This window comes from Tachyglossus aculeatus, chromosome 12 (genome assembly GCF_015852505.1).
Source record: "Tachyglossus aculeatus isolate mTacAcu1 chromosome 12, mTacAcu1.pri, whole genome shotgun sequence".
Classification (NCBI taxonomy): Eukaryota; Metazoa; Chordata; class Mammalia; order Monotremata; family Tachyglossidae; genus Tachyglossus; species Tachyglossus aculeatus.
The window spans coordinates 28,612,400-28,639,066 of NC_052077.1; the positions used below are offsets into that span (position 1 = coordinate 28,612,400).

At 40.5% G+C, this 26,667-nt stretch overlaps 1 protein-coding gene across 3 annotated transcripts in view; it reads right to left on the reverse strand.

Moving 5' to 3' along the window:
* Nucleotides 1-26,667, reverse strand: part of FSTL5 (follistatin like 5) — a 580,307-nt gene that overhangs the window by 180,379 nt on the left and 373,261 nt on the right. For all 3 annotated transcript variants that reach the window (XM_038755340.1, XM_038755338.1, XM_038755339.1), the window contains exon 7: nucleotides 439-605. In XM_038755340.1, the coding sequence (XP_038611268.1) occupies nucleotides 439-605 (167 nt within the window). The remainder of the gene's footprint in view (nucleotides 1-438; nucleotides 606-26,667) is intronic.

Consider the following 26,667-nt stretch of genomic DNA (forward strand, 5'->3'; position numbering starts at 1 on the left):
TTTTCTAAAAAGAAACTCCTTTGTTTATCTTCACTTTCCTTCATGATATCTCTATGAGCCCCAGAATATTCTACTACTGTTGTTTTCCCCCAGTAGCCCACACGGCTCTACCAGAGTGCTGGAAACTATGCTTCAGTATGTCTTTAAAACAATGTTCCATTTCCTGCATGTTGTGTGACAAACTCTGAAATTAAAATCCTTTATAAACCTGCATTTTCTTCAGCATTTCTGGATTAGTAAACTGACATCATGACCTGACACTACCGTGCCATCTTCTTAACCTTCAACTTCATCTAACAAACTTCCAGGTAATAGCCGATTACTCCCACAAAATAAATCAGTTTAGTTTCGAAATTGATAGGACATCTAATTTCATGGTCTGTTATAAACTTCATAGGGATCTCCAGATGATGAGCTGGATATCACTATTGTACTTACATTGATGTCTTCCAAATCCAAGTTATTTAGAACAATACTGTTCCGTTTCCATATGATTGGAGGTCTCAGGTCTCCCTGAATGCCACAATTTAGGACAGCACTTTGTCCAACTGTGGCCGCAGTGACACTAACTTTCTGATCTTCTGGTAGAGTCAGTTGGATAACTTCTGCAAAAAGAAATATATTGTTGGTAAGGTTAATGGCTAAATGCTTACAGAAATTTAAATAACATACAGTTTCTTTACTCTGGTCATTTAAGAGTTTCAATTCAAATCCAAGATTATAAGAAAATAAGAACTCCCAAAGGGATTATAGGAAAAAAAATGAATGGTTTCAAATAAAAGGTCAGTATGACATTTCAATTAGATTGATTGACAAGTATGATCCACAAGAAGACAAGAAAGAAGAAATGAATTTCAGAAGTAGTTATTAAAAGCCTGTAATACTGTCCCCTAAGAAAGATAAATTATTTAATTGTCAAGTTGACTTAGCAGCCAAATTAAAACATGCCTGTTTGTTCTGTCATACTCTGAGAAAGGTGAGGTGAGGTCACTGCTGGCTGAATCAGAGGACGCTATAGAAATTGCAAAAATGAAATGTATTGGTCTGCTGGGAAACACAAATTGTCTTGTAGGGAATAAAATGTACTTGGGAAATGAAGAAGAATATGATAACATTATCTGGGCAGAGAATTGTAAAAGCAGTCCTAAGAACTTTTTACTGCAATCTGCTTGGGAAAGGAACAAGCATCTTTCCATTAATCGACTCTCATATTCCATGCCATCTTTCTTGGTCTCACTCCCAGTGGCTATACACTTCTCAGTGAAGGCAGAACTTAGGGAAAGTTTTGTTTTTTGTCATCTGGGCCTATATCCTATATATCTCTATATCTTTTAGAGAAGCAGCGTGGCTCAGTGGAAAGAGGCCGGGCTTGGGAGTCAGAGGTCATGGGTTTGAATCCCGGATCCACCACTTGTCAGCTCTGTGACTTTGGGCAAGTCACTTAACTTCTCTGTGCCTCAGTTCCCTCACCTGTAAAATGGGGATTAAGTCCGTGAGCCCCACGTGGGACAACCTTGATTACCTTGTATCGCCCCTGGTGCTTAGAACAGTGCTTGGCACATAGTAAGTGTTTAACAAAAAACATCATTATTATTATTATTATTATATCCCATCCCCCATCCCCCCACCTTACCTCCTTCCCCTCCCCACAGCACCTGTATATATGTATATATGTTTGTACATATTTATTACTCTATTTATTTACTTATTTTACTTGTACATATTTATTCTATTTATTGTATTTTGCTAATATGTTTTGTTTGTCTGTCTCCCCCACTGTTGGGTAGGGACCGTCTCTATATGTTGCCAACTTGCACTTCCCAAGCGCTTAGTACAGTGCTCTGCACACAGTAAGTGCTCAATAAATACGACAATGAATATCCAGCTTTCCACCATATATTCACCCCTATTAAGACTGCTTGATATGACCCCTGTTAAACTCAAATGCAGTTACACGACCTATAGGTAGTGATTGATTTTTAATTGTTCTTTGTGCTCAAAGTTAACATTGCAAATGTGTGATTGTGTGTGTGTGTGTGTATATGTGTGCATGTTGTCCAGAAGACCAGAGAAATATTCTGTTCTCGAGAGGTGAAAACTACTTTTGATCGTGTTTTGATCTTTACAACCATCCCTACATATTCATTCAATCGTATTTGTTGAGTGCTTACTGTGTGCACAGCACTGTACTAAGCGCTTGGGAAGTACAAGTTGGCAACATATAGAGACGGTCCCTACCCAACAGTGGGCTCACTATGGATTGGATATACCTTCCTAAAGTGTTATCTTTTATTATGAAGGGCTGCTACTGCTTACATATAGAGTTCTTTTCCTTGGTTTTAAGACACTCAATCATCTCGCCTTCTCCTATTTACCACACTGATTTCCTCTCTTCCAAGAGGCCCTCCTTGACTAAGCCCTCATTTCCCCTACTCTCTCTCCCTTCTGTGTCACCTGTGAACTTGCATCTGTACCATGTAAGCACTTGATATTCACCCCACTTTCAGTCCCAGAGCACTTACTTACATATCTGTAATTTATTTTGTCTGCCTCCCACCTAGACTCTAAGCTCCTTGTGGACAGGGGATGTGTTTATCAACTCTGTTGTATTGTACTCGTCCGGATGCTTAGTACATTCAGTTGTCTGCACGCGGTAAGCACTCAGTAAGTGCTATTAATTGATCAATTTAATATATGCTGATATTATAATTAAATTGATATTTAATTATATTATATCTATATAATATTATATCATATTATATATAATATATAATGATATATAATACATCATAAATATTATATAATATATAATTATATTATGAATATAATATAATACAATATAATATATGTAATATAATATATTGCATATTAATTGTATATTATATGATATTATAATTAAATTGATCAATTTAATATATATTGCCAATTTGTACTTCCCAAGCACTTAGTACAGTGCTCTGCACATAGTAAGCGCTCAATAAATACGATTGATGATGATATGTTTGCACTCATTTTAGAATCAATCATTCAGTAGCATTGACCAAACACCTGCTTTGAACAGAGCCCTGTTCTCAGTCCCCGCCTTCTAGACTGTGAGCCCTCTGTTGGGTAGGGACCGTCTCTATATGTTGACAACTTGTACTTCCCAAGCGCTTAGTACAGTGCTCTGCGCACAGTAAGCGCTCAATAAATACGATTGATTGATTGCTTGAAGGAGTGGAATAGATTTAGGAGACACAGTCCCTGCTCCCAAAAAGCTTACAATGCATCAGGGGAACTAGACATAATCTAATTTACAGTTAAGAGGAAGAAATATTTAAATAATATAGCATCATAAAATAGCATCATAAAGAACAAAAACCTCTTAATTCTTAACTCTTTTAAACTTATGAGGGGACATTTTCCAACAAAATGAAAGTGGCTTATGCCAACTATGAAATTCCAGCAAGTTTTTGACTTTTCACATTGAAGTACTGAAAACCATTATACGCCATCATCCCTCCAATTGTGTATTTAATCAATTGTATTTTTAATTGATTACATATTTATTCACATTAGGAATAGTAGTTTAGGAATTATTAAATGTGTGATATTAATATTTCATGATAAGGGTTGACAGAGAATTGTAAATAACCATTTCCAAAAGTTAGAAGTCATTTCTATTTCTGAAGTGTTCTTTTGGCAATTACTGAATAGAATTTGAATTCTTCAAAGATTTGAATTTGATCACTAGAGACCACACAGTTAAAAAAAAACACGATTGAATATTTTGTATAAGAAATATGTGCACAGGGTTCCTTTCGTTATAATCCTTACATTTGTACTCCCTGTTTAAGGCCAAATAAGGAAACAAGTGTTTTGATAGAAAGATGAGTGCTGAGCAAACTTTTTACCAAAATGAGAGGGATTTTATTCCAGAATCAGCAATTGTACCAACTGTCTCAAGTAGCTCTAGACTTATTAGCCATGTTCAGGCTGTCCTTGTCTTAAGAAGTCTAAAAAATTGCTCCTTTTCCTGTCAATTATATAGTTCAGAATATAAAGCTTTGAATAAAGGAGTTTTGTATGGTATTTGTTAAGAGCCAAAAATGTGTCAGCCACTGTACAAAGCACTGGGATAGATAAAAGATAACCGGGTTGGAACAGTCCCTGTCCCACATAGGGCACATAGTCTTAATCCAGCGTGGCTCAGTGGAAAGAGCAGGGGCTTTGGAGTCAGAGGTCATGGGTTCAAATCCCAGCTCCACCAATTGTCAGCTGCGTGACTTTGGGCAAGTCACTTAACTTCTCTGTGCCTCAGTTACCTCATCTGTAAAATGGGGATGAAGACTGTGAGCCCCCTGTGGGACAACCTAATCACCTTGAAGCCTCCTCAGCGCTTAGAACAGTGCTTAGTAAGCACTTAATAAATGTCATCATTAATCCCCATTTTTCAGATGATGTAGCTAAGGCACAGTGAAGTCAAATGAGTTGCCTAGGGTCACACAGCAAAGTTGTTGCTAATTTTAAACTATAATATTCTAGTAGCCTCTCCTGCGAAAATGTAAGTGCCTTGAGGACAGGGATCACGTCTTAATATTCCATTATATTCCCCAAAGGACCACTACGTTCAGTACCTGACAAAGAGTAAACATTCAATAAATACCACTGATTGATTAACTTAACCATTTTGCAGAAATCTGTCTGAGACCACATGAATAGAAAGTGCTTCCCCAGGGGTATCTTGAATGAAAAATAATGATGGCATTTATTAAGTGCTTACTATGTGCAAAGCACTGTTCTAAGCGCTGGGGAGGGTACAAGGTGATCAGGTTGTCCCACAGGGGGCTCACAGTCTTCATCCCCATTTTACAGATGAGGGAACTGAGGCACGGGGAAGTGAAGTGACTTGCCAAAAGTCACACAGCTGATAATTAGCATATCGGGATTTGAACCCATGACCTCTGACTCCAAAACCCGGGCTCTTACCACTGAGCCACGCTGCTTCTGATTCATTGATTGTTTGTACATATTTATTACTCTATTTATTTTACTTGTACATATCTATTCTATTTATTTTATTTTGTTAGTATGTTTGGTTTTGTTCTCTGTCTCCCCCTTTTAGACTGTGAGCCCACTGTTGGGTAGGGACTGTCTCTATATGTTGCCAACTTGTACTTCCCAAGTGCTTAGTACAGCGCTCTGCACACAGTAAGCGCTCAATAAATACGATTGATTGATTGATTGATTGATTGAATCAATCAATCAATGGAATTATTGAGCACTTACGATGTTAGGATAATTCAACCATCTCCTCTCTGCTTCCATAAGAAGCAAGATGGATTCTGAGTGCCCATTTCATCATTCAAATGCCTGGAAAAGAGGACACAAAAAAGGCAGATTTTCTCACCAGGCAGATAGGTATGATAAAAACTGGACAGGCAGAGTTGCTCACCAAACAGAGCCTAATTGCAGAGGAGGAGGTGGGAGGGGCAGGTTGTAAACCAATGTTTTAAGTGGAAGAATTTGAACAAAAGTCTACTGTAAACCTTTCATGTGTCAAGGAAGCCATGGATTAGCAAACCACAAATTTATCCTGTACCCCTCTTCAAGTGTCTGCCAAATCACCTTCCTTTCAGACTGCACTTGAGGGTTGAGTGGGGTCATTTAAGAAGAAAGGAGCTCATCTCTTTTCCATACTGAGTACAAGGACTGCTGCAAGAATGCACTTCTTGCTCATTACTTATTCCCCCCTTCAATCCCTGTCAATAAAAATAATAATAATGTTGGCATTTGTTAAGCACTTTCTATGTGCAAAGCACTGTTCTAAGCGCTTGGGGGGGATACACAAAGTGATCAGGTTGTCCCATGTGGGGCTCACAGTCTTAATCCCCATTTTACAGATGAGGTAACTGAGGCTCAGAGAAGTTAAGTGACTTGTCCAAGGTCACATAGCAGACATGTGGCTGAGCTGGAATTCAAACCCACTACCTCTGACTCCAAAGCCTGTGCTCTTTCCACTGAGCCACGCTACTTCTCTCTGAGCCACACTACTTCTCTGTCAAGGTTAACAAGGGCAAACAATGAGACTTAATCATGAATTAAATAAAAGGCAATGTTTGAGTTATGCTCAGGTAGCTTGACTTTCACCAGTTCTTGCCCTTCTTACCTGCAAAAGTGGCATATTAGATGGAAGAGCAAACCTACCAAAGTCATACATTTTTCAGGGGAGAAATTGTAAATTATCTGGAAAGAAAGATATTTACTTTCTCCTGAACCTAGATTCTTTGTTCCCTTTTCACTTAATACCTATTTCTATTAAAAGAAATCAATATATTTCAGTATACCAAGTTCTATCAATCAATCAATCGTATTTATTGAGCGCTTACTGTGTGCGGAGCACTGTACTAGGCACTTGGGAAGTACAAGTTGGCAACATATAGAGACGGTCCCTACCCAACAGCGGGCTCACAGTCTAGAAGTGAATCTAGAACTAGATTAGTGACTTCAGGCAGGCAATTTTATATAGCTTTCAACAGGACTTAAGTTATTTGCTGTCGCTCATTCTTTTATGATCTTTGATGGTGGTAAACAAGTGGTTACTGCATGTGGAAAATGACAAGATTCCCCCCTCTCCATCCCCCCATCTTACCTCCTTCCCTTCCCCACAGCACCTGTATATATGTATATATGTTTGTACATATTTATTACTCTATTTATTTATTTTACTTGTACATATCTCTTCTATTTATTTTATTTTGTTAGTATGTTTGGTTTTGTTCTCTGTCTCCCCCTTTTAGACTGTGAGCCCACTGTTGGGTAGGGACTGTCTCTATATGTTGCCAACTTGTACTTCCCAAGCACCTAGTACAGTGCTCTGCACACAGTAAGCACTCAATAAATACGATTGATTGATTGATTGATTAACCTTTGCGATCCCATCTGAGGTGGCAGGACTCCGGAAGGATTTGGGGAATCTATCTTGAGCTGTGAGCTCAGTGAGGATCTTTGTCGACGGCACCTTCTCATTTTGAAAACTACTGGTGACGGAAGGTGCGAATGGTGGATAGCTGGAGGTCTTCTGAAGTTTTCAAGGAACCAGCTGAGCCGGGTCCCCGGCATTACTTTCAGGTTGAAGCAGGTAGAGAGGCAGCATGGCTCAGTGGAAAGAGCACGGGCTTGGGAGTCGGAGGTCATGGGTTCTAATGCTGGCTCCCCCACTTATCGGTTGTGTGACTTTGGGCAAGTCACTTAACTTCCCCTTGCCTCAGTTACCTCATCTGTAAAATGGGGATTAAGACTGTGGGACAACCTGATCGCCTTGTATCTCCACAGCACTTAGAACAGTGCACATAGTAAGTGTTTAACAAATACCATTATTATTATTATTACCATAGGGATTCAGTATCCCCAAATCAACTCAAGCAACCTGGAGCTTGTGTATCCATTAATCAGTGGTGTTTATTCAATCCTTACTATGTGCAGAACACAGCACTAAGTGCTTAGAGAAGCAGCGTGGCTCAGTGGAAAGAGCCCCGGCTTTGGAGTCAGACATCATGGGTTCAAATCCCGGCTCTGCCAACTGTCAGCTGTGAGACTTTGGGCAAGTCACTTCACTTCTCTGTGCCTCAGTTCCCTCATCTGTAAAATGGGGATGAAGACTGTGAGCCCCACGTGGGTCCCCTCAGTGTTTAAAACAGTGCTTTGCACATATAATAAGCACTTAATACCATCATTATTATTATTATTGGAAGAGTAGAACACAGTTGGTAGAAACGTTCCTGCCCACAAGGGGTTTACAGTCTAGAGTCTGGGAATCCTAGCAGTGCCCTCTTTATTAGATGTTGCTGGGGATGTAAAAGGTAAGTCCCAGAGGCTGCCATGATGGTGGCAAGGTAGTTATCAGTATAAACTGCCATCTTGACCTCCACACCTCCAGTTGGGGCTAAGTTATTGAACAATGTTGGGCATGGAGGGTGTGAATAAGCTAGTTCCCTTCTTCTTCTCCCCCTCTGCTCTCTACATTAACTCAAAGGCAGTCTCCACAAGTTTGCACAAAACTGTCTCTCTCATGAAAGATGGAATAGGGGTCATTGATTAAATCCTTCACTTGTTTTTGAAGAGACATTAAATATGCCTGTGTCTACTCAAGTTCGATTTTACTTTGAGTTAGTGTGATTTCTGCACTGTGATCCAGCTTGTTTAAACTCTTTTTATAATTGAAATTGACTATGCACAGGCTTTATTTGGTCAATTGATTCACACAGCCTCTCTTCCTAGCTTTTCCTGTGTAACAATAAGTGTCTTTATGGGTAATGCCATTCAACATGCCTTGCACATCCTTAGAAATCAACTGCCCTTCATATTCTGTCACATTTTCCTTATGCAGGAACCTCTTTCAAGAATATCTCTACAGAGAATTCAGTGATAATTTCCATGGTGACAGGAAAATTTAAATGGGCTTTCAGGCTATTTCAAATGATATTTCTTCATAACAGAGACACCTCCTTCTTCCTGAGACATCAGGTGAGCACCTGATTGTCTTTTGTCAAATGAGATTTTTTTATCCCATGTGTTCTTGGCAATTCAACAGAATCAGTGACACAGTTTGGTTAATTCCTTAGATTGCCCGGTTTTCATGCAGCAGGTAAATGCTACGACACTTCATTCCGTACCAGTTTGCTTAAGTGATCAATCAATGGTATATATTAAATTCTTACCGTGTGGCAGCACTGACAATGCTTGGAAGAGTACAATAGACTTATTTGTCATGATCCCTGCCCTCAAGGTGATTACAATCTATATATGTGATAGGAAGGGGAAGGAAGAAAAGGAGGAGGAGAAGATGGAGGAAAAGGAAGATGAGATGAAGAGGGGGAGAAGGAGGAATGGGAGAAGGAAGAAAAGAAGAAGAAGGATTGTACTTTTATTAAGTGCTTATATATCAAGCACTGCACTAAACATTGGGATAACTATGATGCAATCGAATCAAGTACAGACTTGGCTACAGACAAGTCTACAGACTTCCAGACTGTGAGCCCGTTGTTGGGTAGGGGCCGTCTCTATATGTTGCCAACTTGTAGTCCCCAAGCGCTTAGTACAGTGCCCTGCACACAGTAAGCACTCAATAAATACGATTGAATACAAATTGAATAAATTGAATAGGACTGACTGAATGAAGTACAGTCCTCATCGCACATGTGGCTCACAGACTAAGCAGGAGGGAGATCAGGGGTTCAATGCCCAATTTAAAAATGAGGAAACTGAAGTAATTAAGTGACTTGTCTTAGAAGTATTCCCCAACTGATCTGACGACGTTTCTTTCTTAATTATAGAATATTTTCCTTTGGAATTCACTGGAAGGCTAGAGTTTAGTTTCTTCATTATCAGTAGAGTTTTAAGGCATTCACACCGTGGCTAAATGGAGGGAAGTGTCTTGTATTTGACCCTGTACAGTATCAGTCTACTGGCTTGATGGCTCCAAAATGATAATTTTGATATTTGTTAAGACCTTACTTTTACTAAGAACTGGGAAAGGTATAAGATAATCAGGACAGATCCAGTCCCCATCACACATAGGGCTCATGGTCTAAACAGAAGGTAAACAGGTATACATATTTTACAGATGAGACACAAGGCATAGAGAGGTTAAGTGATTTACCCAAGGTCACCCAGCAGTCAAGTGGCAGAGTTGCGATTAGAACCCAGGTCCTCTGAGGCCCAAGCCCACGGTTTTTGTTTTTTTTTTTTCCACTTGGCTATGCTACTTTCCCATAAGATCTTTCAAGTACTCTTGTGATTTTTTTTATGATCTACCCTATTTTCTCAGTAAAGTGAAAAAAAAAATTCCTCATCTAATAATGGTGATATCTGCTAAGCAATACCCAGGTGACAATCATTTTTCTAACTTTTGGCGACATTATTCAGGATGGACACAGTCCCTGTCCCACATGCATCTCATAAGCTAAGGGGGAGGGAGAACAAGCATTGCATCTCCACAGAAAACATGTCTTGAACTCAGTTACACCCTGCCCTCAGTAAGCGCTCAATAAATACAATTGATTGATTTTACAGTGGAGGAAACGTAGGCCCAGAGAGATGAAATAACCTGCCCAAGATCACACGGCAGACAAGTGGCAGAGACATGATTACAACCCAGGTTCTCTGACTCTCATAACTGGGTTCTTTCCACTAGTCCACATTGCTTATTCTTTTAGTGATGTGATAACTAGGAGCAGAAAAACAAAGGATGAACTTGGGTGAGGAGCTTCTCCACAGATTGTTTAGCGACAGGAAAAGATGGGGGAAGAACTTTGGACCTCAGATGAAGCCAAACCAGTAATCCCAAAGACCTCATCCTGGAAAAAGGGCGACAGGCACTTTAAAACTACCTGACTCTGATTCTTCCTGCCATCCCGCTGCACCATCAAAAACTGCAAACAAAGCCTGAAGAGCTTAGCTTGTGATTTATAGTAAGATTACAGAGCTGAGTAAGCGCAAAACATAGAATCTATATTCCCCGAAGTAAACACCATCTTTTCCAATAATTAAATATCTGCAGGTATGGTCTTCACACAAAACCACCGTTTGAGTAACTAAAAATAAGTTTAGCTGCTCTCACAGGATTTTTACAGGGGATATTTGTGTCTATTTTCTTAATGACAATTCTTGTTAGAAAAATTCCCCAGGTGAAATATTAATATGGGTCCGAGAGTTTAACTTCAGGGCAAATTACAAAGTCCAAGTAAGGGGGAAGAGTTGAATAATTATTCTTAGAATTCAAGAAGTGGAGACAGGCATAATTAATGGAGAAAAGTGTATTTTGAGGCCCAATTCACGGTCAGTGGCCCTCTGGGGGCTCACAACCTAACAATATAAGCAGGGAGAAGGAAGAGGCGAAAGACACAAGGAGAAATGAAACTAAAGGCTAAGACACTGTAAACTCATGGGTGGATATATTACTACTACTACTAATAATAATTGTTTGTTAAGTTCTTACTATTTGCCAGGAACTGTACTAAGCACTGGGGTAGATACAAGGTAATTGTGTTGGACTCTGTCCCTGTCCTAAATTGAGCTCACAGTCTTAATCCCCATTGTACAGATGAGGTAACTAAGGTACAGAGCAGTCAAGTGACTTGCCTAAGGTCACACAGCAGGCAAGTGGCAGAGCAGAAATAAGCACTCAGGTCTTTCTGACAGCCACTAAGCCACACTGCTTCTGTATGAAACCAAACCAAAAATTTATGGTTTCCAAAATCTGTGGCTAGCGGAGTAGATTTTTGGTCTCTATGTAACTCATTTGGCAGTCACAACTGCAGCCCCAGTGAACTCAGCAGCAGCAACCTAAGGTTTCCCCAGATGCGGCTTGGCTACTAAGAAGACCTTGGGGCTCTGCGTCAGGAGACGTTGATAGTCATTCATTCATTCCATCGTATTTATTGAGCGCTTACTGTGTACAGAACCCTGTACTAAGCGCTTGGGAAGTACAAATCGGCAACATATAGAGACGGTCCCTACCCAACAATGGGCTCACAGTCTAGAAGGGGGAGACAGACAACAAAACAAAACATGTAGACAGGTGTCAAAATCGTTAGAATAAATATAATTATAGCTGGATGCACATCACTAACAAAATAAATAGAATAGTAAATATATACAAGTAAAATAGAGTAATAAATCTATACAAATATATACAAGTGCTGTGGGGAGGGGAAGGAGGTAGAGTAGGGGGGATGGGGAGGAGGAGAGGAAAAAGGGGGCTCAGTCTGGGAAGGCCTCTTGGAGGAGGAGAGCTCACAGTATTAATTCATTCAATCGTATTTCAATTGTATTTATTGAGCACTTACTGTGTGCAGAGCACTGTACTAAGCAGTAGGGCTTTGAAGGGAGGAAGAGAACTAGTTTGGCGGATGTGTGGAGGGAGGGCATTCCAGGCCAGTCCTGGCTAAGCCACTCATTCACTGTGTAACCCTGGGCAAACCACTCAATCAGTCAATCAATCATATTTATTGAGCGCTTACTGTGTGCAGAGCACCGTACTAAGCGCTTGGGAAGTACAAGTTGGCAACATGTAGAGACAGTCCCTACCCAACAGTGGGCTCACAGTCTAGAAAGGGGAGACAGAGAACAAACCCAAACATATTAACAAAATAAAATAAATAAAATAGATACGTACAAGTAAAATAAATAAATAAATAACACTTCCTTGTGCCTCAGTTGATCTTTCCCTAAAATATAGATAAAACACCATCCCTCCCACTCAGACACCATGTTTGGTAGGGACCGTCTCTATATGTTGTCAACTTGTACTTCCCAAGCGCTCAGTACAGTGCTCTGCACACAGTAAGCGCTCAATAAATACGATTGAATGAATGAATGTCTGATGTAAGAACCCAGCAACCATCCAGCCCTCAGCACAATAATTGGCATACAGCAGACACCTAACAAATACCACAATTATTGTACAATCACACGCTCGGAAGGGAGCAGTTCTAACTTCACAAAGTCTTTAACTCTTAAGGTTTGTTGAAACGTATGGAACAGCAGACACCTAACAAATACGACAATTATTGTACAGTCACACGCTCGGAAGGGAGCAATTCTCACTTCACAAAGTCTTTAACTCTTAAGGTTTGTCAAAACGTATGGAACTTCCTCTGAGGACTTTCTGAGCCCGTGCCGGACTCTATTCTCAGCTCTGGAAATAAGCATGGTGTTTAGAGCAATGCATCAGTTAACTTTTCAGTTCACTAGGAAACCTTGTATATGACTTGGGGACCAATCATACTAAATAAGTTACTCATTACTTTTGGCTTTTGGCTCATTATTTTTGGAGGAATTTTGGCTTCAGGGAATGTCCACCTGAATAGATCATATACCACACTGCTACTCTTCAACTCATGGAAGAAAAACTGAAAGAATGCATCGCTTTCAAGTCAACATTAGTGCCTGTTTCCTAAGGTTGACACCGTTCGCTCTGTGGCCTCATGTTGGGCATTTTCCAAAGAGCATACTCTCTGAACAGCATCACCTTGAAAACCATGTGTATTATTTTCTCGGACTACAGAAGCCGCCGAAACTAATCCTAAAGGTTTTTGAGTAATCCCTCCGATATTGAAAGTACATCATGTTTATTACATCTCCTGGAAACGTATTTTCTTTATGCAAATGGTAGAACTGGTACAGTGAACCTGTTAATATATGTCTGGCTGTTCGACACCGCATTCATTTTGTAAATGAGAGGCTATTGGGTAATAATGGTAACTAGAATTCTAGTCAACTCTATGCATATGTATACTTAAAGATGCTGTTGTGTGTTGTAACTTGCACAAGGTGACCCATAAGAAAAGCCCAATTTAAGATGAGCCTACAGGAAAGCAAATTGTGTTATTTCCTTCAAGATGATTTTTCCTGGCTCTGAATGTATTAAAAGACAGAATATTGGAATATTTAGCCTGCTCCATGAATTTCTATATCTTGAGAAAAAAAACTGGTGGACAGAGAATGATAAGTAGAACTACCTAGGGAGGGAACTTTGTCAGAAGCTTTAAAAAGCCTGGCTGTCAGTAGACAAAGTTCCTTTTGGGAAAGAGGCGGGAGAGAAGGAGGGCATCTAGACATTTCCTTTGCCCTTCCTACCTTTCTTCCCTGATTTTCTACTGCAAACCAGTCCACCTACTTTACTCATCCAAAGCCTATTCACTAACTGTATCTTTATCATGGCTTATCTAGCCAGACACTTTAACCATGTTCTCTCTCTGGGTTGGGACTCCCTGCCCATTCATATACCAGAGATCAATCAATCAATCAATCATATTTATTGAGCGCTTACTGTGTGCAGAGCACTGTACTAAGCGCTTGGGAAGATGATCACACTACCCATCTTCAAAGCCTTATTAAAATGATACCTCCTCCAAGAGGCCTATTAAGCCCTCTGTTTCCCTGCTTCTTCTCAACTTCTGCATCACATATGAACTTGGATCTGTACCTTTTAAACATTTAATAGTCATTCCACCCTCAGTCCCATACCACTAAGTACTTAGCTGTAATTCATTCATTTATTTTAATGCCTGTAAGCTCCTTGTTGGCAGGGAACATATCTACCAACTCTGTTCTACTCTGCCAGCGACTTAGTACAATGGTCTGCATCACAGTAATTGTTCAAATACTATTAATTAATTGATCTTACAGATAAGATCAGAGAAGCAGCGTGGCTCAGCGGAAAGAGCCTGGGCTTGGGAGTCAGAGGTCATGGGTTCTAATTCTGGCTCCGCCACATGTCTGCTGTGTGACCTTGGGCAAGCCACTTCACTCCTCTGAGCCTCAGTTCCCTCATCTGTAAAATGGGAATGAAGACTGTGAGCCCCACGTGGGACAACCTGATCACCTTGTAACCCCCCCAGCGCTTAGAGCAGTGCTTCACACATAGTAAGTGCTTAATAAATGCAATTATTATTATTATTATTATTGTAAGTAAGCAGCATGGCATAGTGGACTGGCCTGAGAGCCAGACGGTCCTGGGTTCTGATCCCAACGCCTGCACTTGTCTGCTGTGTGACCTTAGGCAAGTCACTTCACTTCTCCAGGCCTCAGTTACCTCATCTGTAAAATGGAGATTGACACTGGGAGCCCCAAGTAGGACAAGGACTTTGTCCAACCTGATTTGCTTGTTTCCACCCCAGCGTTTAGTACAGTTCCTGGCACATAGTAAGCGCTTCACCAATACCATAGTAATAATCATTAGTAGTAGTAGTAAGAAATTCAAAGTACTATTATTGATTTTTTTGCCATTATTTTCAAACTCAATTGAGAACTGATTTGAGTTCTAACCCCAGGTCTACCACCTGCCTGTATAATCTAGATCTAGTACTTAATTTCTCTGTGCCTCATGTTCCTCATCTTTCCCCCTTAGGCCATGAGGCCCGTGTGGGCCTCAGACTGGGTTTGATATGATTCTACTGCATCTTCCCCAGTACTTAGCCCAGTGCTGGACACTCAGTAAGAACTTAATGCCACAACAACCTTCCTCCCTATTGGCTTCAAAGCTCTCTGTCACCTCGCCCCTTCTTACCTCACCTCTCTTCTCTCCTTCTCCAGCCCAGCCCACACACTCCGCTCCTCTGCCGCCGCTAACCTCCTCATTGTGCCTCGTTGTCGCCTGTCCAGCCATCAATCCCTGGCCCACGTCGTCCCCCTGGCCTGGAATACCCTCCCTCCTCACATCCACCAAACCAGCTCCCTTCCTCCCTTCAAAGCCCTACTGAGAGCTCACCTCCTCCAGGAGGCCTTCCCACACTGAGCCCCCCTTTTCCCCTGCTCCTCCTTCCCTCCCCATCACCCCTACTCCCTCCCTCTGCTCTACCCCCTTCCCCGCCCCACAGCACTTGTGTATATTTGTACATATTTATTTCTCTATTTATTAATGATGTACATACATCTATAATTCTATTTATCAATTTTGATGCTACTGATGCCTGTCTACTTGTTTTGTTTTCTGTCTCCCCCTTCTAGACTGTGAGCCCGTTTTGGGGTAGGGATTGTCTCTATCTGTTACCAAACTGTACTTTCCAAGCTCTTAGTGCAGTGCTCTGCACACAGTAAGTGCTCAATAAATATGATTGAATGGATGGATGAATTATCCATTCTTCCAGTGCTTTATGTACTACTGGGCTGAGGTTACAAACTTTCCATTTGAGATTTTGAGGAAGAGGGGCTTGGGAGGGGCAAATATTAACAGTTTGGTGGATAAGGGAGATCTGATTTGGGTTCTTTTCTCAGCCTGCTTGGGTCTTGGCTGTGCCCTAGAATGAGCGAGGCTGGCAATCCAGTCCAGTGATCCCTACTGTCCCCAAGGAGTGGATACTTGGGGTGCTTAGCGGTAAATGAGGTGTCCTTGGGGAAGCCTTAGCTAATAAGATTCTAGGGGAATTAATTGCCTTTTTTAAATGGTACTTTTTAAGCTCATTACTATTTGGCAGGCACTCTTCTAAGTGCCGTGTTAGATACAACATGAGAGAAGCAGCGTGGCTCAGTGGAAAGAGCCCAGCCTTTGGAGTCAGAGGTCATGGGTTCAAATACTGGCTCCACCACTTGTCAGCTGTGTGACTTTGGGCAAGTCATTTAACTTCTCTGTGCCTCAGTGACCTCATCTGTAAAATGGGGATTGAGTGAGCCCCACGTGGGACAACCTGATCACCTTGTATCCTCCCAGTTCTTAAAACAGTGCTTTGCACAAAGTAAGTGCTTAATAAATGCCCTTATTATTATTATTATACAAGGTAATCAGATTGAACCCAGTCCACGTTCCACACGGGGCTCACAATTGTAATCCCCATTTTACAGATGAGGTAACTGAGGCACAGAGAAGTTAAGTGACTTGCCCAAAGTCACGTAGCAGATGGCAGAGGCAGAACTAGAACCCAGGTCCTTCCGACTCCCAGGCCGGAGGTCTATCCACTGGGCCATGTCCCAGCGGGAACTCACGGCTGAGGTTGGAATGGTGGGTGGGTCAAGGAGCGAGTTGGGATTTTCCCCCTCCACAACTCTGCGTGCCACGGCCAGGTGTCAGCTGCTGTTCATTTGCGTTTTCTGTTTTTGCAGTAATATAAAATAATGACATAAGGCAAGCACAAAAGGCAAACTGTTTCTCCCTCATGGTTCCATTATCAAATTCATTTCATATCAGATAGGCATTGATCTAGCCATTGTTAAACAGCAACCCAAGAGTGCCTTTACCTAACTCTTCTCCTTCACACCATGGCAATATTTTGTAATGGCTACAAACGAAATGATTATACTTTTTGCCTAATGTTTCAAACAGTATAAATTATACCTACTTTTTAGCAGCTTCAAGAAATTCACCTATTCTGTACTATCATTGAAGCACAACTTTCCTGTTTCGGTTTTCTCCAAAGAACAAATATAATGTCCTTTTTTCTGAAAGCATTTTCAGCAATCAGAAGTTAATGTATTATCCAGGAAGACACATTAAAGGTGATTTCAACGTTCTCCCTTCCCCTTCAAATCCGAGTCAGTACACGACTCCCTAATCAGAAATTATCTGTTGTACAATTTTTCAAATCAGGAAATGGCTTTGGAAAAAGTCCCCGACAGTGGTCACTTTGGCCTCTCCCCCTCGTCCCCCTCTCCATCCCCCCCATCTTACCTCCTTCCCTTCCCCACAGCACCTGTATATATGCATATATGTTTGTACATATTTATTACTCTATTTATTTATTTATTTTACTTGTACATAGCTATTCTATTTATTTTATTTTGTTAGTACATTTGGTTTTGTTCTCTGTCTCCCCCTTTTAGACTGTGACCCCACTGTTGGGCAGGGACTGTCTCTATATGTTGCCAATTTGTACTTCCCAAGCGCTTAGTACAGTGCTCTGCACACAGTAAGTGCTCAATAAATACGATTGATGATGATCAGGCGAGCTATATGATGGGACAGGAATTTCTGGTGGAACCTATTGCCAACTTGTACTTCCCAAGCACTTAGTACAGTGCTCTGCACACAGTAAGTGCTCAATAAATGCGATTGAATGAATGAACCTAAATCTGAACAAGAACCTGACTTCATTGTCTGTGATCGTTATTAGCATGCAATGCTTCATGCAGACAGAATTAATTTTTCAGGTGTATCTACTGCCTGGCTTAAGGTCACACTGAGAGCAGGCCTGATAAATCCATCAATCAGTGCCGTTTATTGAGCACTTACTGTGGACATACACTGCCAGCCACAAAGAGTCCATGCCCCCAGCAATCCACGGTGACTCAAAAGGCAAGGCGATCGGCAGCAGGGTGAAGGAGAGATTGGGATTCACCAGGATGCACTGGTAGCAGCCGTCCAGCACAATGGTAGCTGTAACATTTATTGAGCACCCACTTGATCTGAGGGAATTCCAAGCCACAGGAACAACATAGGCAATGGGACAGAGGGAGGAGAGTAGACAGCAAAGTCTAGCTAGAAGGCTGGCTTGGGGGCGAATAAAATTGGTGAGGAATAATGCATCACTCAATACAGGGCATTTATTGAGCACTTAGTGCAGAGCATTGTCGTAAGTGCTTGGAAGACTACAACAGTAATAATAGTAATAATAGCAGTATTTGTTAAGCACTTACAACAATAATAAATAATAATAATCATGGTATCTGTTAAGTGCTTACTATGTGCCAAACACTGTTCTAAGCGCTAGAAGGGGATATAAGGTAATCAGGTTGTCCCACGTGGGGCTCACAGTCTTAATTCTCATTTTACAGATAAGGTAACTGACGCCCAGAGAAGTGAAATGACTTACCCAAAGTCACACGGCTAGACAAGTGGTGGAGCCAGGATTAGAACCCATGACCTCTGACTCGCAAGCCCGGGCTCTTTTCACTGAGCCCCGGTGCTTCCCTAAGCAAGCCATTGCTCTGTGCCAAGCACTGTTCTATGTGCTGGGGGAGATATTTGGGAAGATACTTGGGGAGATAATTGGGAAGATGTGACATGGGAAAAGAAAAATTAATCCATAGGACTCTTGTTCCACGAGCAAATAACGCAATGCCCCCAACGAACAAGGGATGCGATTATCATAATTGTACAAATAGTTTTACCATTTAAGGTTCTCTTCATCCAAATAATGAAAAGAACGTCATAGTTATTTCATCAATTATTCTCAAGCATTCTGAAGAGCATTGCTAGTTTGCCCTTTCCTCTTCATCTCAACTGCTACCGCGCTGATCCAAGCCCTTATCCTATCCCATCTTGACTACTGCATCAGCCCTCTCGCTGATATTAATGCCTTCAATATAGTTAGCATATGGAGAGGCAAGAGGGAAGGGGAAAAAAGGGGGTAGGAAGGAGGAGGAGGAGGCAAAGGAGAAGGGGAGAGAGGCAGGAAGAGGTAGGGAAAGGGAGGAAGAAGGAAAGAATTGGAGGAGGGAGGGAGAGAAAGTTCCTAGCTCCTTTTGTGAGCATGGCATGTGTTGGCATTAGGATTATTCTCAATTCCACTGAACTGGCACTGCGGCTCTTCCTGCCGCTCCTCAGTAAGCATACAGCTCTCTGAATATCTCTCCCCCTCGTCCCCTGGCTCTTGGCAGAGAATGATCTAAGCCAATAACAAGGGACTCACAGGTGGCACAGCAGTCTACCTTGCCATTCTGTTTCTCCTACTGTTTTCATTGTTTTACACTGTAATAACCAAAGAGTGGATACAAACCAAACAAGCAAGCTAAGTAAGAGAAACACATAAAATGAGAAGAGACACCAAGCTGGATTCTGCAGGGAGGCCAGTCCAGTTTAATATCTCTCACAAGCCATCTACAGGAGTATACATTCATCAAATCTGCAGACACTGTATCAAGGGAGACTGTGGATACACTGGAAAGAGGAGAAAAGTTTCAGAATGATGAGAACTGGGAAATGGGCAAACACCAGGGCGGGATGAGATTTAATTTAGATAAACATCAGGTAATACACCTAGGGAATGCTAAGCAACAGCTGAAAATTGAAGTGCTGCTAACGGTAGACAATGTGATGATGTATTTGGGGTGTGTTTGAATTCGAGATTGTAACATGGCATCAGGGTAGAAAAGGAAACAGGATTCACAGTTTAAAGTATACGTAGAGTATTACCCCTTTCACTTAAATGGGAATTACCCCTTTGAGCTAAACAGTAATGGCCCAAGTTGGAGCATCTCATGTGTTGGGTTATTCAGAATATAAAGAAGTTCACTGATCTATTAGGATGGATGGGATAGGAAAAAAGAGTATGCACGTTTCTTATGAAGTTCCCAGAGTAGTAATATTTCTGGTCAGGAGAGTGTCTAAAATATGTTAAGGAAAGATAGAAAAAAAGTACTGGCTCAGATAGAGAGGACATTTTAGGTGGATGACAAATCAATTAGAAAATTGAAGCATTTGCCAAAAGTGTCCTCTAATAAAAAGCAGATTGATTAGAATATTTGTACATAATATATAAAAAGTACAGACTAAAGATTCCACTATTTACCACTGTGTCATCTGATTATGTAAAATCAATTCTGACTTCACACAGTATGCATTTTTTGAGTTGACTGATAGAATCATCTGTCTTATCTATAGTGTTCCTTCTCCACTGGAATCACAATGAAGTTCATTCAGAATATTAGCTTCAGAAAAAAAAATTATTGCAAGGTAAAATTATTGGAAAAAGAATGAATCAGTAATTCAGAGGCAAGAAAAAGGATGTAGGAATATGTCCAAACAAGAAACTAGACTGATATATTCTCTTTTAGGGTCAGCAAAAGAACTTGGAACTGAAATGATCAATCTATGGAGGAATTCTGGTAGTAGTAAAGGTAGCTCTCGGAAATCCCCCCAACTGCATTAGTTCTTTCGTAACTGGTTCACTCGTATCTTTCCGAACAGCACTAATTCCTAAAACTGGTAAAAAAGTAAGAGTATAGATACAGGTGATGAATACAAACGAGCAATTCACTTGTTATTCATGTGATGGAATGCCAGAAAGGTAGGAAATTAATCAGGGAATGCTTTTTGGAGGAGCCTTTTTAGGAAGGCTTTGAAGAAGGGGCGGAACTGAATCTCAGCATCCTCCCTTTTAGCCATTTTTGGTGTTTTCTCACTCTTAACAGCCAGGAAGTTTTTTCTCCTGACAAAAAAATTCACTCACTACATTTTAAACACATTTCTCCTTGTTTATACCTCCAATGATAATGCACAACAACTATTCGTCGTCTTCCTTGTAATGGCCTGCTGGGAAGAGTACAGATCTGGAAGTAAAAAGACTTGACTCGATGATCTGTCAGCTGCATGATCTTTGGCAAGTCACTTGGATTATCTGTGCCTCAATTTCCTCATCTGTAAAATGGGGATTCAATACCCGTTCTTCACCCCATCCTTAGACTGTGTCCAACTTGATGATCTTGTATCTACCCCCACACTTAATAAAATGCTTGGAACATAGTAAGTGATTAACGAATACCATGGTTATTACTATTACATTATATTATAGCTACAAATAAAGGGTATGTGGAAGATCCTGTGAAAAAGCACACGATAGAGTGTGGTTTAGACTGTAAACTCATTGAAGGCAAGAATCACACTATTTTTGAGATATGCTTCCAGGTCCCTAGGATCGTGCTCTGCAGACAGAAGGTGAACAATAACAAATATGGATGATAACTAATTTATTGCAATTGGAGGTACCTTCAACATAAGAAACAGGTGGCCAACCTCATAAGAAATCCGAATTATTTATAGAAAATTCATTCATTCATTCAATCATATTTATTGAGCGCTTACTGTGTGCAGAGCACTGCACTAGGCGCTTGGGAAGTACAAATTGGCAACATATAGAGACGGTCCCTGCCCAACAAAAGGCTCACCGTCTAGAAAATGGATACAGTAGAATCTGAACAGAGAGAGGAAACTATTGAAGTTCACTGAACAGTTGATCGAGCCCTTAGTATGATTGACTGATTTCCTCCAAGAAGCCTTCCCTGATTCTGCCTTTATTCCCTGGCTCACTCTCAATTCAGTGTCATCTATGCATTTTGACACTAGAGAAGCAGCGTAGCTCAGTGGAAAGAGCCTGAGCTTGGAAGTCAGAGGTCATAGGTTCTAATCCCAGCTCTGCCACTTATCGGCTGTGTGACTTTGGGCAAGTCACTTAACTTTTCTGTGCCTTAGTTACCTCATCTGTAAAATGGGGATTAAGATTGTGAGCCCCACATAATCACCTGATCACCATGTATCCCCGCCAGCGCTTCGAACAGTGCTTTTGCACATAGTAAGCATTTAACAAACACCATCATTATTATTTGATATTTGCTCGAGGTAATGTGTCTGCTGCTGTATGTACTCTCCCAAGCGCTTAGTACAGTGCTTTGTGCACAGTAAGTGTTCAATAAATAAGGCTGAATGAACTTATCTTTAAACTATGTTATAAATTATTGATTTATATTAATGTAAAAAATATATAATTTACTCTAGACTGTTAACTCGTTCTGGGCAGGGAATGCATCCACTAATTCTGTTGCATGGTACTCATCCAAGTGCTTAGTACAGTGCTCTGCACATAAATGCTTAATAAATACCAAAGATTTATGGACTGACTGAAGCTTTGAAATCCAGAGCACAGGAACACCAGAATGTGAAGGGAAGACTGAGAAATTTTAATCAACAGTGTATGCTGCAAAAAAGATGACTGTATTTATATGTAAAGCACATACAGTGTCTATTATATTATTGCAATTCCAAAACCATTACGGCATAAAGATCTTTAATTAACAATACGCGTTGTAGTTATGTGTCCCATTAACGATTGTAAAGTTTCGGGTTTCTCATTTACTTTTGAAAGTTTTATTTATTTATTCCTGGCAGTCACAGAAACACCCCCGTGAGTCTAAACTAATGAATGTTTTCCTGGCTGATACTTGCTATCTGACTGCATTAAGACTGCATTAAGCCTGTGTTCATTTTGTTTGCCTATTTAGAATGTAATTTAAGGCAATCACCTTTTAAACCCATACAAAGAATCCTTTTGTATACTGCCTGTGGTTCCAGTTAAATGGGCAGTGCACAAACTCCAAGAAGAGGAAAAGGAAACCAACATTGTGATGGAACAATCTTTATATGGCATACTTCAGGGGTTTTAACGGCAGCTCACATTTTTTAAAAGGATTTGATGTTACCCAAGGAGTATTTTTACATTTTCTCTACGGAGTCTAAAAATCTCATTTCTACTTTCCAGGTAATATTTAAAACAAAGTAGTGGTAAATATCCCCTCTCAGGGTTGCGCCTGGAGAGTTTCCAGTACTCACCAGTCTCGGCGACAGGAAAGAGAGTCAAGCAGAGGCCTATCCATTTCATTCCTAGCCAGGGCAGTGGCTAGCAAGTGGAAGGCAATTTGCTAAAAGTCAAAACTCACCCGTACTGGGCAGCAGCAGCATGGGAGGGAGTTGAGGGTGGTGGTTCGAGTTTACTGAGCGCAAGGAGGCAATGGTAAACCGCTTCCGTATTTTTACCAAGAAAAAACTCAATGGATACACTACCGGAACGATTGCAGATGGAGAGCAGGGGGATCTGGGACAGCTGTGTCCGTGGTGTCGCTATGAGATGGCATAATCCAAGACAATCAATCAATCAATCAACCGTATTTATTGAGCGCTTACTGTGTGCAGAGCGCTTGGGAAGTCCAAGTTGGCAACATATAGAGACGGTCCCTACCCAACAGTGGGCTCACAGTCTAGAAGGGGGAGACGGAGAAGAAAACAAAACATATTAACAAAATAAAATAAATAGAATAGATATGTACAAGTAAAATAGAGTAATAAATACGTACAAGCATATATACGTATATACAGGTGCTGTGGGGAAGGGAACGAAGTAAGGCGGGGGGGGATGCCGAGGGGGAGGAGGGGGAGAGGAAAGACAAGTGGTAAATATAGTTCCACCACAAGCCCCCTTTTCTAAGAATAAAGTTAAATTTCCAAATTAAAGCTTCGAAGCACTCCTGAATAGAAACACAATGAAGATTATACAAGGGATACAACTAAAAATGCCACAGGAATTCTTAAATTTTACATATTCAGAATCAAGGCAAAAGGGGAGGGAACTTGTTCTAGCCCTCACAGCCTCACCGGAATGTAAACCAATTAACATTATGCGTATTATGGATTTCTTCCAAAATTAATACTTTCTGTTTCCAACCATGAAACATGTTTAGTTAACATTCTTATATACAATACCTATTATAGAGATAATGAAAGACTTCCTGTAATCACCACTTTCAACAAACATTGTACAATGCTACGAAAAGATTCGGGGGTCACTAGTAGCATCATTTTGATGTTAAAATACTATTTGATGCAAGTAGAGTAATCAAAAAGCTATAATAGTAGTAATAATTGTGGTATTTGTTAAGCGTTTACTATGTGTCAGGCACTGAAGTAAATACTGGGGTGGATACAAGCAAATTTGGTTGGATACAGTCGCTGTCATACGTGGGGCCCACACTCTCTATCCCCAAATGCTCAATCTGAGGCACAGAGAAATAGACTTACCCAAGGCCACACAGCAGTCAAGTGGTGGAGCAGGGATTAGAACCCATGACCTTCTGCTCACAGGGCCATGCTCTATCCACTACAACATGTTGTTTCAGACTATGCAACTGTACAACTACTATTCACTAAGACTACACCATTCCAAATTTAGCTTAAGCTCTGGTGTAGCTTTCATAGAATGTCTATTTTCCCATGTCTTGAGGCAAGAGTTTATTTGCAAAAATAAATAAGGCAATATTTCACATTTCTAAGACTGAAATAATTCTAAATCCAAAGACAAATTGTGAGGATCGGGACCAGGATTGTTTGCCTGCCACTTTTAACTTCCAAATCAGGACATTTAATTTCCTTACATCAGTGAGATAGTGTACAGAAATATCTTTGAATCGAGATTATTCGACAGGTACTAAGGTATCAATTGAAGCAGGACAACTGGGAGTGAGAAAAGATGTTAATGCAGTTAATGACTGTGCTGCCTAGTGATTGCAGAACAGAAATTTTGATGGGAGAAATTTCGGAAAGACTGGGTGGCTATTATGAAGGGAAATCTTTAATGCCACAAAAAAAACCATGTAGTGTGGGTAGAGTCCGTATAGATTATCACCAAGACCAAATTCTTGATTTGAACATTTTTGATTCCTCAAATTCCTGTTTTTTTTTAAGCAGCAATATACAAGCTATGAAACAGCTTAGTCATGAACTAAGAAAATTGCATGACCAAGAAAATAACATAATTAAAAATAAGCCATCTAAATAATTTATTCCTGTATATGTTGTTAGTATTTCCATGGAGATTTTTTTGGTAAGAGTAGGAAGCAAAATAATCAAATGTTAATTTGAAGGGGTAACTAGCCTTTCGAGAAAGTTCATATTTTAGGAAATGCTAACCACCATTTGTGAGACTTGTTAAATGCTTTAATGCTATAATCCTTTTGCTATGTTTAGTGATCAGAACACTCAATCACATTTTTTAAATGGTGATAAATGAATTCCACTTAGGATTCTACACCACTGCAAATACTACTGAATTGTATTATCATTAAGATTGAGGAAAACACCCCAAAAGTTATCTGGGGTAACAGCCTCAGGCTCCCTAACGGTATCAGCAAGTTCTCAGGTACTTTGGAAAGCTATCAATAATCCACCCCTGGAGAAAACACTGTGTACATATTGTAGTTAGTGGTTTTCTTGTAATTGCTAAAGCCCAAACACTGGGAATTTCTGTTTCTATAACTTCTTTTCTCCTAATAGGAGTTATTTGCATTACGTAATTGGGAATATCTGTTTCTATACTTGTTTTCTCCTAATAGGAGTTATTCGCATTACATAAAGGTCCCTATATAGGTGGCCCTTAGGGAGTGGGGGTGGGAGAAAATTTATTTACTTACTTTACTTATTTACTTATTTACTTCTTTTACTTCATTTTACTTATTTTTTAAATATTTTACTTATTTTACTTTACTTATTGACTTATTCACTTTATTTACTTTATTACTCTATTTTATTAGTACATATTTATTCTATTTATTTTATTTTGTTAATATGTTTTGTTTTGTTGTCTGTCTCCCCCTTCTAGACTGTGAGCCCGCTGTTGGTTAGGGACCGTCTCTATATGTTGCCACCTTGTACTTCCCAAGCGTTTAGTACAATGCTCTGCACACAGTAAGCGCTCAATAAATACGATTGAATGAATGAATGAATGACTGAATGAATGAGAATACATACCAGTTTGGGTCTGAAGTTGACAAGACACATCTGTCTAGTGAGATTTGCAAATTCCAGCACTAGCCAATGGCTCTCCGCATCTACAGCATTTGGAAACTGTTTCAATACTCAGGTCTAAAACAATTTAGTCCCGTACCTTCCTCATTTCAAGAAGAACAATATTTTCCTTTAACTTACTTTCCCATTAGTTTAGGCAGTCATTGATGACAAAATCTAAATTAGTGGTGAGTAGACTAGTTACGCGCAGGCTCTCTCCATTCCTCATGCTGACACTCCTGTTTATAGGCCAATTTTCCGCTACTATTTGAGAAGACGCGCGGGCCTGTGGAAAGAGCAAAGGCCTGGGAAAGAGCAGAGGACTGCATTCTAACACCAGATCTGCCAGTTTCCTCAGTTTCCACATTTAAAATCGGGGATTCAATCCCTGCTCTCCTCTTCAAATTGGGAGCCCTGCATGAGACAGAGACTGTCTGACCTGATTCTACTGTATTTTAGTACAGTGCTTGGCACGTAATAAGTGGTCAAAAATGCTATTATTATCATCACTGTTGCCAAGAACTTGGATGACCCTATGAAAGAAGTTCGAATGAGGGAAAGTTTTCAAGTAATAATAATAATAATGGCATTTGTTAAGTGCTTACTATGTGCAAAGCACTGTTCTAAGCGCTGGGGGGGATACAAGGTGATCACGTTGTCCCACGTAGGGCTCAGTCTTAATCCCCATTTTACAGATGAGGGAACTGAGGCTCCAAGAAGTTAAGTGACTTGCCCTCCCCCTTTTAGACTGTGAGCCCACTGTTGGATAGGGACTGTCTCTATATGTTGCCAATTTGTACTTCTCAAGTGCTTAGTACAGTGCTCTGCACATAGTAAGGGCTCAATAAATACGATTGACTGACTGA